General features: G+C 42.4%; 1 protein-coding gene across 2 annotated transcripts in view; it reads left to right on the plus strand.

The window, feature by feature from the left end:
• Nucleotides 1–13,625, plus strand: part of adcy9a (adenylate cyclase 9a) — a 35,041-nt gene continuing 21,416 nt past the window's right edge. The window contains exons 1-2 of one of the 2 annotated variants that reach the window (XM_086034216.1): nucleotides 1–1,090; nucleotides 1,220–3,646. In XM_086034216.1, coding sequence (XP_085890342.1) covers nucleotides 1,756–3,646 — 1,891 coding nt within the window. In that variant the 5' untranslated portion in view covers nucleotides 1–1,090; nucleotides 1,220–1,755. Of the gene's footprint in view, nucleotides 3,647–13,625 lie in introns of both variants that reach the window. The other variant, XM_086034217.1, reaches the window with a different exon arrangement.

Consider the following 13,625-nt stretch of genomic DNA (forward strand, 5'->3'; position numbering starts at 1 on the left):
GGAGGATTTCCGAGCCCGTCACAGCGAAGATGGTGGCAGCTCCAGGCGTGTGGATGTTCTGTGCGCCCGGATAACACGCAAAGCAGCCACGAGAGCGTCTAGATAAAACCCGCGTTTTCGTTTTAGCCCCAGCGAGAGGGTTGTAAAAAGGGAGGCGACAAGCAGCTCACTGAAGAGGACACATACACGCACAAACGCCTGAGCGAGCACTCGTGTGTGCGTGCGTGTGCGTTGGACACACACATACACACAACTAGTGCCATCCAGACCCCGAGGAGTTGGTTCCGATAAGAAGTCTGCTCTCTGTTGTTGGCTGCTTTTGGACCCTTTTCACAAGGATACGCCCGAGGGGTTCCTCTTGTTTGCTCTGGGGATTTTTCACTTCTTCTTCGCCCAGGGGGATGTGAAGGGAGGAAATCGAGCTCCAAATAACCGCAGTTCTCACTGGGTCCCCTCTCCAAACGCAGGAAATACGGCCTGGGGAAAAACTTTTTTTTTCACATGGGCTCAGTGGCTGACGTTTTGCACGACTTGAATTTAAAGTAGTAAATTTTTCCCCTAACCACACCTCTCTGGAATTCAACTCCGCATACGGAGAAAAGTGTTCAAATGTTATTAAATCCCGCGTTGTGTTGTTACTATTGCAAAGAGCTTTGATCATCACTATTTATAGAGCAGCCTCGACCCAGGCTGTTCCTCGTATCTTGTATGTTTTGCCAACTGCGCGCAACAAGTTGCAGTCACTCCCAGCTGAGGCAAAGCGACGCTAATTCGGGCCAGTGGTTGGTATTTTCTGTGCTTCTCTTTTCGGATTACGCTCTCGGAATAGCACATACCTCTCCCAACCCTCTTTGGAAGGTAGAGGGGGGGATACACGGAGGAGATCCGGAGCGGGAGTTCAGGAAAGGACGGGGCTGGATCTGTGGGAATAGGCCTGCCTGTCTGCCAGGCCTCATATACGAGCTGGATTCTGGTCATGGATCGGGCTCCGAAATCTTGCTGTCAGGAAGATTTATAAGACTAAAGATGGACGGAATGAATGCACGGAAATCCAATTGTTCAACACGCTGCTTGAGAAGGAATGCAGAAGGTAAAGTTGCCTGATTCAGAAACCAAGCCCATTTTTTTTTTTTTTAATCTTTTGAAGGTTGGACTAATTATTCTTACATTTACTTTGGAATCTTTACAGTCACCGTTTTCTAACTTTTCGTTGCAGCAGAGGTGGATTTTTTTAGAGGCTACTGGACAGAGTGAAGGTGCCATTTGTTGCAGAGTTACTCTGCGCCGTTTTTAAGTTTTGTACACATCACCAACTGTTGACAGCCTACATCTGGATGTGCTTTTGCAACGCAGCCATGGATGATCAATGCTGGAAACGGACTGATTAGTGACTGTTGTTTTGCTGTGGGGAAACTCGGTGCGAAACAGATGCTCTTTGCAGAGTGATGCTTGTAACGTGAGTGGTGACGCAAATCCAGGGTCTCATCATGAGCAGCTCAATCAACTGGAACGGTGCGAGTGAGTGTTTCAGGTTCGGTGTGTGGAGCAAAGACGTCCGCGCCTCATGCTTAGCACTGTAAGTGTGATTATTCCAGTGAAAACACCTTTGCGCCGCTACCCCCAATACCCCCCCGCCCGCCCCGCATCCTTCCCTCCCCACAGTGCCACATGTGAACACGCAGCGCCCACGCAACACATCTAATTGCCTGAGCACCATCCCAAGCTATTAATATTTAACTCAACTCCCGCCTCAATATGGCCACGCTGCAACAACACCGACAGCTCCTCATGCACGCCACAGAAGTGAGCTGCAATTCCAACAGAGACGGCGATGTGACCGTACGGATTACTAACAGTACGCTGAGGCCACACGTGCAACAGCATGAGCCGGTTAGGCCTGCCGCCAGTGTCGGAGGAGTCCGAGGCCGCGAGGATAGAAGTAAAATGAACCCTAACCTCCACAAATACAGCATCTCCTCCAGCTGCAGCTCGGCAGACTCCAGAGTGGCTACGACCTCCACTAGGGTGCACAGGAAGGCACCGCCGCTGTTTGAGCGCTCCGCTGCCCAATGCTGGGACCCCAAGTTTGACTCCCCCATCCTGGAGGAGGCGTGCCAAGAGAGGTGCTTTCCTCAGACTCAGCGGCGTTTTCGATATGTCCTGTTCTACCTGGCGGTGGCAGCTGTGCTCTGGGCCGTTTACTTTAGCGTCAATAGTGACCGCTGCCACCCCATGACCTTCCTGGCCCCCACCGCCTCCTTTTTGGTCCTGCTCGCACTCCTCTTTTTGTTCACCTTAACCCATTACTACACTCAACTGTACAACCAAACGTCGTTGCTCCTGATTGCAGTCACCTTCGCCATCACTTTGGCCCCGCAGATACAAACAGCCGGCTACACTGAGCTGGAGTGGGTTCACCGTGCAAATGCTTCATACCGTTTTCCAGACTTGCATCTCTCCCCTTGTATCTCCCCAGTGGCTACCTTTTCTTTGTGTATAGAGGTCCTCTTGTTGTTATACAGTGTTCTCCACGTGCGTCTGTATGCCTCAGTATTGCTGGGGTTCTTATACTCGATATTATTTGAGGCTTTAGGGTGGCTACCATTGCTCCACAGAAACTATGATTCTACTGAAAGTGGGACACGGTTGGGGAGTTCCAGCTCCAATTGGGAAACAGACACTCTCCAATGGCTAGGTCCAGCCAAAGCTCTGCTTCACTTGTGCGTCCACGTCATCGGTATCCACTTGTTCATCATGTCAGAGGTGCGCTCTCGCAGCACCTTTCTCAAAGTGGGCCAGGCCATCATGCACGGCAAGGACCTCGGGGTGGAGAAGGCCTTGAAGGAGCGTATGATCCACTCGGTCATGCCTCGACGCGTCGCGGACGAGCTAATGAAGCAGGGTGACGACGAGGGCGGCGGGAGTGAGAACTGTAGCAAGCGTTATTCCTCCGGCACTTGCTCTGCCTCAGCTGTCTCGGTGGGCACCGGAGGAGGTGTTGGCGGCGCTTCGCCGTCCCAAAATTCCACGAGTCCCAAGAACTACCCACATAACAACCACAAACGCAAGAAGACCTCCATCCCGCGGGGGCAGATAATCTTTCGACCTTTCAACATGAAACGTATGGAACCCGTGAGCATCCTTTTTGCAGATATTGTGGGCTTCACGAAAATGTCTGCCAATAAGTCTGCACCAGCCTTGGTCGGTCTTCTCAACGATCTCTTCGGACGCTTTGACAGTCTCTGTGAACTAACCTGTTGTGAGAAGATCAGCACACTGGGTGATTGTTATTACTGCGTCGCAGGTTGCCCTGACCCTAGACCTGATCATGCCTACTGCTGTGTGGAGATGGGTCTAGGTATGATCCAGGCCATCGAACAATTTTGCCAGGAGACATGTGAGACTGTCAGCATGCGTGTTGGCGTCCATACCGGCACTGTTCTCTGCGGGATTCTTGGAATGAAGCGCTTCAAGTTTGACGTATGGTCAAATGATGTCAATCTGGCCAACTTGATGGAGCAGCTTGGTGTGGCAGGCAAGGTCCATCTGTCTGAAGCCACCGCTGAGTTCCTGGATGACCGTTACCAGAGGGAGGACGGCCGAGTGGTGGAGCGAGCCGGAGAGAGCGTGGTGGAGAAACTGAAGGGTGAGTAAATGTTTACCTCTCATGTATTTGGAATGCACTTTCAAAGGGTGAGGGTTTAACAACCAATTGTCTGATGTGAACCTTGGCCCTTGGTGACCAAGGGTTGAGTCGTATCACTACTTGCCTTTACAGCACTCAAGTATGTTATCTGACTAGTTTGCCTTGTTGAAACAGTCCACCAGATCAGCAAGCCATCACGATGATGAGATCAAGAGATTGGAGTAGCTGTAACAGGCACTTACGTTGCATTACGTTGGTGGAAAGTGTTGAGTGGCTAAAACAGTCAAGAAAAGCTTTATGTACAGCTGGGACGGGACCCAATTTTTATGGCAAATGCATTCCCATTGAGAATAGAATCAGGCACCCAATAAACATTGATTTGTAAATAAAAAGTCTGGTGATGTATATTTTAGCCACAGTACATGATATATTTGGCAATGCAGATAAGCTGCATACACAGGGCAACACGGCATATTTGAAAAAAAACGCTTTTCAAAAGTTACATTTTTAACTGTATGAACTTTATCTGGCGGCACGGCGGTCGACTGGTTAGCACGTCCGCCTCACAGTTCAGAGGTCGTGGCTTCGATCCCGGCTCCGGCCTCCCTGTGTGGAGTTTGCATGTTCTCCCCGTGCCTGCGTGGGTTTTCTCCGGGTACTCCGGTTTCCTCCCACTTTCCAAAAACATGCATGGTAAGTTGATTGGACTCTTTAAATTGCCCCTAGGTGTGATAGTGAGTGCGGATGTTTGTCTCTGTGTGCCCTGCGATTGGCTGGTAACCAATTCAGGGTGTCCCCAGCCTACTGCCAGCTGGGATAGGCTCCAGCACGCCCCGCGACCATTGTGAGGATAAGCGGTATCGATAATGGATGGATGGATGAACTTTATCTTTATTGTCTTTGATTGTTGTAATGAAATCAAGATCTACGGAAAGTTGAATTTCTATGTGACTTTTATTTCTTTTGCAATCACACGTTACCTTGAAAGAGTGGTAAGCCACAGAAGTTAGTCAACAGATTAATGAGAAAGTATGGAAAGAAAGTTCCATAGGCTTTGGTTTGTTGTGTGCTTGTCAGCGCTTTACAATTCCTTGCTGAGCTTCCTAAAGTTTGTCGGCTTATTGGCACATGGAAGACCCCAGTTATTTTTGACAAAAATATGTTATAAGAAGCTTGTTGTACCTTGAGACATACTGTAGGTCTTATTTGTCAACATTCTTAGTAATTAAATTAGTAATTACATTGATTGTCCTCACTAATGTTGACTTTGATAGCTTTACACTGTTCTTAGCGACTGTTTTGTAGCTTTGAGTTTTATATATCTTATATTATATTGAAAACTTTCCATAATCTATGGAAAACAGTAGTCGGGAGCCAGAACGGAGAAGTTCAGAGCTGTGAGCTGTGTGATCTTGGGTGCTTTGTGAACAAAGACCTTGTGTCAGACAGTATTCACACTTGACTCTAAACTGTGGGATCACTCTGTATTTACGGAGTGAATAACAACAGCAAACTGATGACATGGAGCTTTTGTTGTGAATGCCATCTAATTTCCCTGAGAGACAGAAGTATACTGTGTGCGTAAGGAAAGTGTCCAACCTCTTTCCATTTGTGAGAGGTCAAACTATCTCATGATATCATCTATGGTATCGCGATACATGTATTTATCTCTGGTAACGAGAGGGAATACATCAAAATCAAATGAAAAAAAATTAATAATTTCTAAATTGAATGAGAAGCTATAATTTTTGGCCCATGTTTGATTCTGTGCTGTGACAAATGGAAAATTGGAGTCCATTCCCTGTGCTCTCCTGGTGGGATACAATAACTAACGGTGGAATGTGTAATTGCTGTTTCTGTCTCTTGTATCTCTTTAAGTAGACTGCTTTACACGGAGCTCACACACAATTGCAGCAACAGTGAGAACCTTGATTTAATGTATTGAGAGGAGGCGTCATCTTTAAACGCAGATTGTCCGTTAAATTGAAGTCCCAACAACCTAATACAGTACAAAATTGTTTTGTATTGTTTTTGTGGTCTAAAAACCCTCAGTAGAGTACACAATTATTGGAAATAAATATAAATAAGCCTGAATATGTTGGAAAAGTTTTTTAGTTTATTCAAACTTACCTCGCTGGTCATTGGAGGGTTGTAATGGGATGCGGCTGATTGCGTTCATAAGATGCGATGTTGGTGTGCTTCCTTGTTTCACCTCTGTTGCGATTCAATGCCATAGATAAGGGTTTGATAAAAAAAAAAAAAAACTGTTCGAGAGACATATTCACGCACCCTGTATTACATGAATAGATATGAGAGTGTGCTCCATTAAACAGCAGCCGTAGTTCTGAATAAGTAGATACCAAATGCAGCTTTTGAGCTGAATGCAAGGCGATGCTAAGCTAATGTCTAGAGATAGACCGATATGTATTTTTTTCAGGGCCGATATCAATACCGATTACACTGGGGGACAATTTGAAAAAAAATCTGTTGAGTTAGATTTTTATGCCGATTTAAAGTAAAATTGGCATGCAGATTTCAAAGGTTTTTTTTCTCCACTGCTTACCCTCCAGATAAGGAAAAATTCACTGAAAAACTGTAGTATGAAGAGCTGATTATGATTGGACTATTCTACAGCTATGTGGCAACTTGTCTGTGTCCTGTGATTGGCTGGTGATCAGTCCAGGGTGTAACTTGCCACTTTTCCAAAATCATCTTCAGTGCCGACTCATCAATTGAGGGCACTAGGACGCTCCGCGCCTCCCCAGATTCGCCAGTAATGAAAATGAAATATTTACATGTAAATACTTCAAAATATATCTGTTTTTAGATGAGATGGGTAATAGTATGGTCAAGTCAAGTCAAATTTACTTATACAGCCCTAAATCATAAAAGAGTCCAAGGGCTTCACAGACCCACAGTTGACAAATATTAACGACATCCCATCATCTAAACCTCCCAAGAGGGCAAGGAAAAAAAAGAAGAACCCTTGAGAAGGGACCACAGATGGGGGGGAAATCCCCCTTCCAGGATGACCATGCTTCAATGGATGCACAGTTAAGCACATAAAGTGGTGCTATACATTGTTAACTATATATTCTTAATCTTGTTTCTTATTCCTCTAATCTATATCAGCCAGTTCATTTTAATCAATAGTATTAGCAGACTTAAAGGAAGTACCGTATGCGTATGATAACAAATGTGACTATGGAAGTAACCGGAACAACAATAAAAATAGGACGAAACCTTTATGTGATGTGCTGAGAGACTATTTTTTAAGTGGTTTTTTTTTTCATCCTTGTTGAAGTTTTTTTATTTTTTTATTTTAATTTGAGCTTTTTAGGCTTATTTGGTTGAATGCTGCTGTTTCAGCTAAATTTGTGTGTGCACAATGCTAGACTATTGATACAGTAAATGCATTGTATTGTAGTTTTTCCATATTCAAGGCCTGAATCTTGAGCTATCAACACACACACAGAAAGCGTTTTGCATTTATTTGCTTGTGTAAACAGGTGCATGCTCGCATATGCTTTAGTGCCTACACAGGCCCATTTTTCTGTACAGTGCGTTGCAGTGGGAAGTCCATGCCCTCCAGCCGGTTAGTCTGTGCTAACTCAAACGTGTCACCTAAACATGCAATAGCAAGTGAAAAGATACAGTAGATGGATGGATAGAGCCTTAACTGTAACCAGGCCAGTCCCCCTCTGCTTTGATATTTCCTTCCCGTTAACTCTTTCACTTCTAAAATTGCTTACCTTCCAATTCATTTCTTTTCAATTTTAGCTCAAAAGTGGACAACTGTCATGGAAAAAAATGTTACATTCGCTATACAAATGGTGAATAATGACATGACAACAAAAATGGCTCATGAGAGTTTGATTTAAAGCGGATGTCAACGCAAAAATTGTTTTCAAATATATGTCCTATGCAAGCCCACTACTTGAAACAGGGCATTCTGATAAATATTGCATTTGTGGAATAAGTGTTAATCCACTCGTTTTTAGCTCGGGGGGTGACCATTTTGTCTTCTGTCGACTGAAAATGACATCACAACTGCTCACAACGACCAATCACGGCTCAGATTCAGAAAACAAGTCAGCCTTGATTGGTCGTTGTGAGCAGTTGTGATGTCATTTTCAGTCGACAGATGACAAAATGGTCGCCCCCAGAGATGGCTAAAAACGAGTGCATTTTTCTGCTTAATTTGTTTTCCACAAAGGCAAAATTAATCAGAATGCCGTGTTTCAACTTGTGGGCCTGCTGGGAACATATTCTTGAAAAAAATGTGTTTGGGTTGACTTCCGCTTTAAGTGCCGCAGCTCAGTATCTAGCCGTTTTCCATGGTTTTCTTGACAGTAACCTAAATCACTTTTCTTCTTATTCAATAGCGATGGAGCTGTACTGCCAAAACTGTGCTTTTAGCCATGCCATGTTTTCTTTTTGCCCGTTAGTCACTTGAGGCAAATTCAGTGGTTACAAAGCATTAAAATGAATAAGAAATTGAAGAAAACAAGGTCGTCTAATAATTTTTTCCATGACTGTGTGCTTTGTCTTGAACTTGCAGCACATTTATGACACAATACTTTCAATCCTCAACAACCAGTTTCTTTGGAGGGTTTTCTGGGCAGGTTTTCCTTAATACTTTATATTATTGTATTTTATTAACCATTCATTTTTAGGAGCATGCTTGTAAATACCGTTTCGCATTAGTAAAAAAAAATAATTAAGCCGCTTCAGGTTTCATAGTCTTGGCACTGTTGGTAGTAAGCACTCTGGCTTGTTCATACATAGAATGGAGCTTTTGTTGATATTATTAGTTACACAACATAGTGAAAACACCTTTTTCCTTTTTCCATTCATTCAGTTCTGAAACTTGTCTCAGCAAGCATTCATCACTTGCAATTTTTAAAAACTGTGAATTTGTAGTAAGAAACAAGCGTTGAATTCATTTCCATTATATTTTATAAAATTAATGAGAATGTGTGCAAACTGGAAAGTTACAAAATTTGTGCAATAAAGTAATCAGTATAGCCCATAACTGACAAAAAAAATGTTGTACCAAAATAAATGGCAGCAATTTGTATAAAAAATTTTAAAAAACTTCTGCTTTGGCTGTTCAACATAATTATGCATCACGTATAGTCTTATTATCTTATAGGGACCGTCAAATCCAAGGCAAGTTTATTTGTATCGCACATTTCATATACAAGACAATTCAAAGTTTCCATAAAACATTAAAAGCATGACAGAAAGAGAAACAAAATGTTAAGACATTACAAAAATCACAATAAAGTCATCCAAAATAATTAGATCAAAATGATTGACTCTAAGCCCGCTTATGACATAGTGTCACTGAGTTGGCATGAGTCGGACGCTTTGCTATCGGGAGCCGGATTTGACCCACGTGCCACTAATTGGGAATGGCTGGTATATCCTGTACACTGAATGCACAAACTGCATTATACTTGAGTGACGCCGTGTTAAATGTTCATTCTGAATAATACATATTGAGAGTCACCACTAGATTGATTATTATTTGATGAGTTTCCTTTTCAGTCCTTGTAAGACAAATAAAATAATATTATAATGGTTCTATCATTTGTATTGGGAAAAATCCATGTGGTTGTGTTTAAAATTGCCCTTATTCTGCTTTCAATACCACACAAACTGGTAAACGATGAGGTTGTGCTCTGGAATTAGCTATAGGCACAATAGAATGAAACAATTAAGTTGCACTAGACTAGAGATTTTTTTTGCTTAAATTTTCATTTGATTTTTGACTGAATCAAGGCAAGATGTTGCATCTCATTGATGTAATCACAGTTGTAAACAGTCTCCGTGAGATCAGTTCACATTTGTGAGCTATGGTCCATTTCAAAGGTTGTAAAATGTCAACATTTTCACAGGACGTGCATATGATAATAAAGACAGACATATGCTCAGTTTTTTGATAATGAGTGGAGTGTCACAATTCACCTTTATACTCATGCCATAACAACAGGCTTTTTAATGCTCTGAGTGAATTTTATGAGGAACCACAGTCTGTAGGGTTTGTCTAAATGGGTTTCGATCACTGCAACTGCCTTGAAACGTACACAAAAGTGAATTGTGCTTCAAGTACTTCAAAGGGAAATCAACCCAACACATTTTTTTCAAGAATATGTTCCCAGCAGGCCTACTAGTTGAAACACGGCATTCTGATTTATATTGTGTTTGTGGAATATGAGTTCCAGCAAAGCAGCAAAATCCACCCGTTTTTAGCCATCTCAGGGTGCGGCCATTTTGTTACTCCTGTTGACTGAAAATGACATCACAACTGCTCAGAGCTCAGTTAACGACCAATCATGGCTCAGCTTCAGAAAACAGGTCAGCTGTGATTGGTCGTTACCTGAGCCCTCAGCAGTTGTGATGTCATTATCAGTCGACAGAAGTGACAAAATGGCCGCCCCCATAGATGGCTAAAATAAGGTGGATTAACTCTTCCACAAACGCAATATTTATCAGAATGCCTTGTTTCAACTATTGGGCTTGCATGGAACATACTGTTGAAAAGAATATGTTTGGATTGACTTCAACTTTAAACAAATCAAATTTATACAAGCGTTTTTCAGTATCCTTGTAATAACATCTTAAATCGTTTTTGGGTGTTTCTGTAAAAAGTTGATTCAAGATCACCTGGTCTTTAAATTCACTACCGGCAGATCAAAAAATGTCAGGGAAGGGATTCTGAAGAGCATTAGTCAAAGAGGGGTGCTAGTAAACTACTGTGTTCTTTGGAAAGACAGACTACTGAGTCATTAGAAAGACGAAGAGGGAGGAAGAAGGGAGAACAAGTCGCATATCTTCTGGTCATGACCTTTTCCCATGGAGTTCCCACAGTCTATGTTAGGGTTGCTCGGGGAGTTTTTTTATCCTTGTGTCTTAAGAGGACGCTTTATGTCTCATCTGAGACAGTGCATTAAAAGTTCACTAGGAGTTGCCATAATTTCAGAGAGTTCTCATACGCGTTTGCAGGATTACTAGACCTTTCCTGTAAAGCGCAGAAGTACCTCAGGAGACATGGGTTCCTTTGCAGTAGAGGCAAGGTCGGTCATTTCTTACTCAAGCACTGTCTTTCTACTACAGGACATGAGCGGTACTTAGGGGGAAGTGCATCGCTTACGTGCATTGAACAGCTGTGTGTATGTGTGTGTTTATGAGCATGACATAGATGGCGTGTGTCATCACATCCCTCAAGACACCACACTACGTCCGACTCTTGCTATTCTTTGGATATTTTGATGTTATGGATCGCTGTACGGCTGTGGATATAAACATCAACAAGTGAGAGTTTGTTGTGTTCGATTGCACGTCCAACCAAAGACTATTTTGAAATCTGATTCCGGGAATTGTTTTTCAATAGATAATCTGTATAAGCTACTGAAGGAACCTTGACATAAAAAAAAATCTTTAAAAATATCGAGGGGGAAAACGGGAAAAAAAAAACTGACTGTGTGTGGCAGTGGTATGACAAATATCCCCCATGAAGCACAAGGGATCGAATTGTCTTATTATGATGTACACCAGATGTAAAACGGTTTGGTCGGGCTGGGACAATACACCTTTAGCCCCTTGTCCACTGCAGGAACCTCTGGAGGAACCTTTCACTTTACCCTGGTAAAGTGGTTCCGCATTTTGTTTCCACCCAAAAAATTTACCAGGGTAACGGATTGGCCCAGGACCATTCCTGGGGCCATTTCGACTGATCTGATACGGATCCCGATACTTGGGTTGTGATCCGATACGTATTGTGATACTTAAAGCGGAAGTCAACCCAAACATATTTTTTTAAAGAATATGTTCCCAGCAGGCCCACTACTTGAAACACGGCATTCTGATTCATTTCGCCTTTGTGGAATATAAATTAAGCAGCAAAATGCACTTGTTTTTAGCCATCTCTGGGGGTGGCCATTTTGTCTTCTGTCGACTGAAAATGACATCACAACTGCTCACAACGACCAATCAAGGCTGATCTGTTTTCTGAATCTGAGCCGTGATTGGTCGTTTTGAGCAGTTGTGATGTCATTTTCAGTCGACAGAAGACAAAATGGCCGCCCTCAGAGATGGCTAAAAACAAGTGGATTAACACTTATTCCACAAACGCAATATTTATCAGAATGCCGTGTTTCAACTAGTGGGCCTGCTGGGAACATATTCTTGAAAAAAATATGTTTGGGTTGACTTCCGCTTTAAATATTATAAAAATATATATTTTAAAAAAACCGAAGCGTGTTTTAACTTAAGTGCCATTTACCATTTATTCAAGTGTCACGATTGAAAAGTGCAGAAACTGTTCCAGTAACTGTTCCTGATACACAGGAGTGCCATAAATAAAACTCCATTCACAAAGCTCAACTTTAAGGACCTCAAATGTTCCAAAAGTATGTTGTAGAACGCGCAAAACATAACTTAACGTAAGGTATCAAAAGTATCGCGATGCCTCATCAACATATTGCTACTTGGTATTGGCATAAAAGACATCGCGATACGATATTTTTTACCAGCCCTTTGGTTTGGCATTGCCGATCATTTGTTATTTCTTTGATTTTAATTAATTTGGATAGTTTGGGCTCTGCAGAACTTTTGCATGTTGTTGCACACAAAAGCTACAGCCGTACCGTATTGAATCAAAACGTAACCCACTCAATCGAACCAAGTCAAACTGATTCATTACATTCTAAAGCATCTTTTTTAAATTTCAATCGTTACATCCTTAAACTCGTATCATCCGCCATCCGAAGGAAAGGGAGATCTCATTGAACCATCTGCACTAGAAGAAATTCAAAAAGAGGAAAGGGAAGAGGAATGGAAGGGTATTTGAAGGAGTATCATGTGAGAGTCTCATCCCACGGTTCCATCGGCGTGTCCAAATATGGATCTGGTATTGCACAAGCGCCTGTTCTCAAGACCTGCCACCGACTGGGCAGAAAACCGGAGGGTAGGAAAGGGAGGGGAGTCGAAAAAACAAGACCTAAGGGAGAAGGGTTAAGTTTAAAGGAAGACATGAAAAATGAGAGTCCAGCTCAGGCACAAATATAAAGATTGGCAATGTGAGGAGGTGATGGATGTAGGCTTGGCAAGACAACAGAGAGGTTTCTGGGGATGAAGGTTAGAGCGATTTACAGTAGATAAGTAAAGTTGGACGATTGTAAGGCCGCCGAGTCTGTGAAGAAAGACAGCAAGTTGAAATCTATTTTTAGTCTTGGTGCAGTTTACTCTCGGTTCCAGGCAGCAAGCGGAAAGTGAAAAATGACAAAAAAGTTTGGTGAATACAGTAAGAGAGTTAAACCATACATTTTGTGCTGTTTAACTTGCAACAACAGTTGCTTTTTAGTACACTTTGTTGCTGGAATCTTTCCCAATTACATTTTTAAATCAGGGGATAAGCATTCATCTTCCTCAAGGAAGAACGATCTGAATTAAGTTCGTTTTTTCATCCTTAGTCAGTATTACAGGTCAAAGTCATTTTAATGGACAGAAAGTTGTTTTTCTTTTGTTGTATGTGGATGGATAAAGAGATATTATATGTAAATGGTATGAAACATACAATGTGGGACAAACAGTTGAAGTACTAGTCCACAGACTGCAAGTTACATTGAGATTTTATTGATCTCAATAAAAGATCAAAGATCAAAAAGATCACACATTTTTACAGTCATTTTCTACTTTTACACACCGGCCGACTCAAACGAGGAACACGGTGGCCCCAAAACGGTCTTATTCAAGTGACGAGTCACTGACTACCTATGCAGGATATTTACAACTCAATTAGGTTGCTGAAGGAGTTCTCTCCACTTTTCCATACTCAATGGAATGCAATTTGAACTTTGACCAATTTGTCAGCCTCAGACCATCAAGTAATGACGCTCCTTTTAGCTTGTTGCTAATTGCTAGCGCATGCGAGCCTATCGGTAAAAGGAGTAACTTTATCGCTCTGTACAAC

This window comes from Filicampus tigris, chromosome 6 (assembly GCF_054856515.1).
Source record: "Filicampus tigris isolate MCC_2025a chromosome 6, RoL_Ftig_1.0, whole genome shotgun sequence".
In the NCBI taxonomy this organism is placed as follows: Eukaryota; Metazoa; Chordata; class Actinopteri; order Syngnathiformes; family Syngnathidae; genus Filicampus; species Filicampus tigris.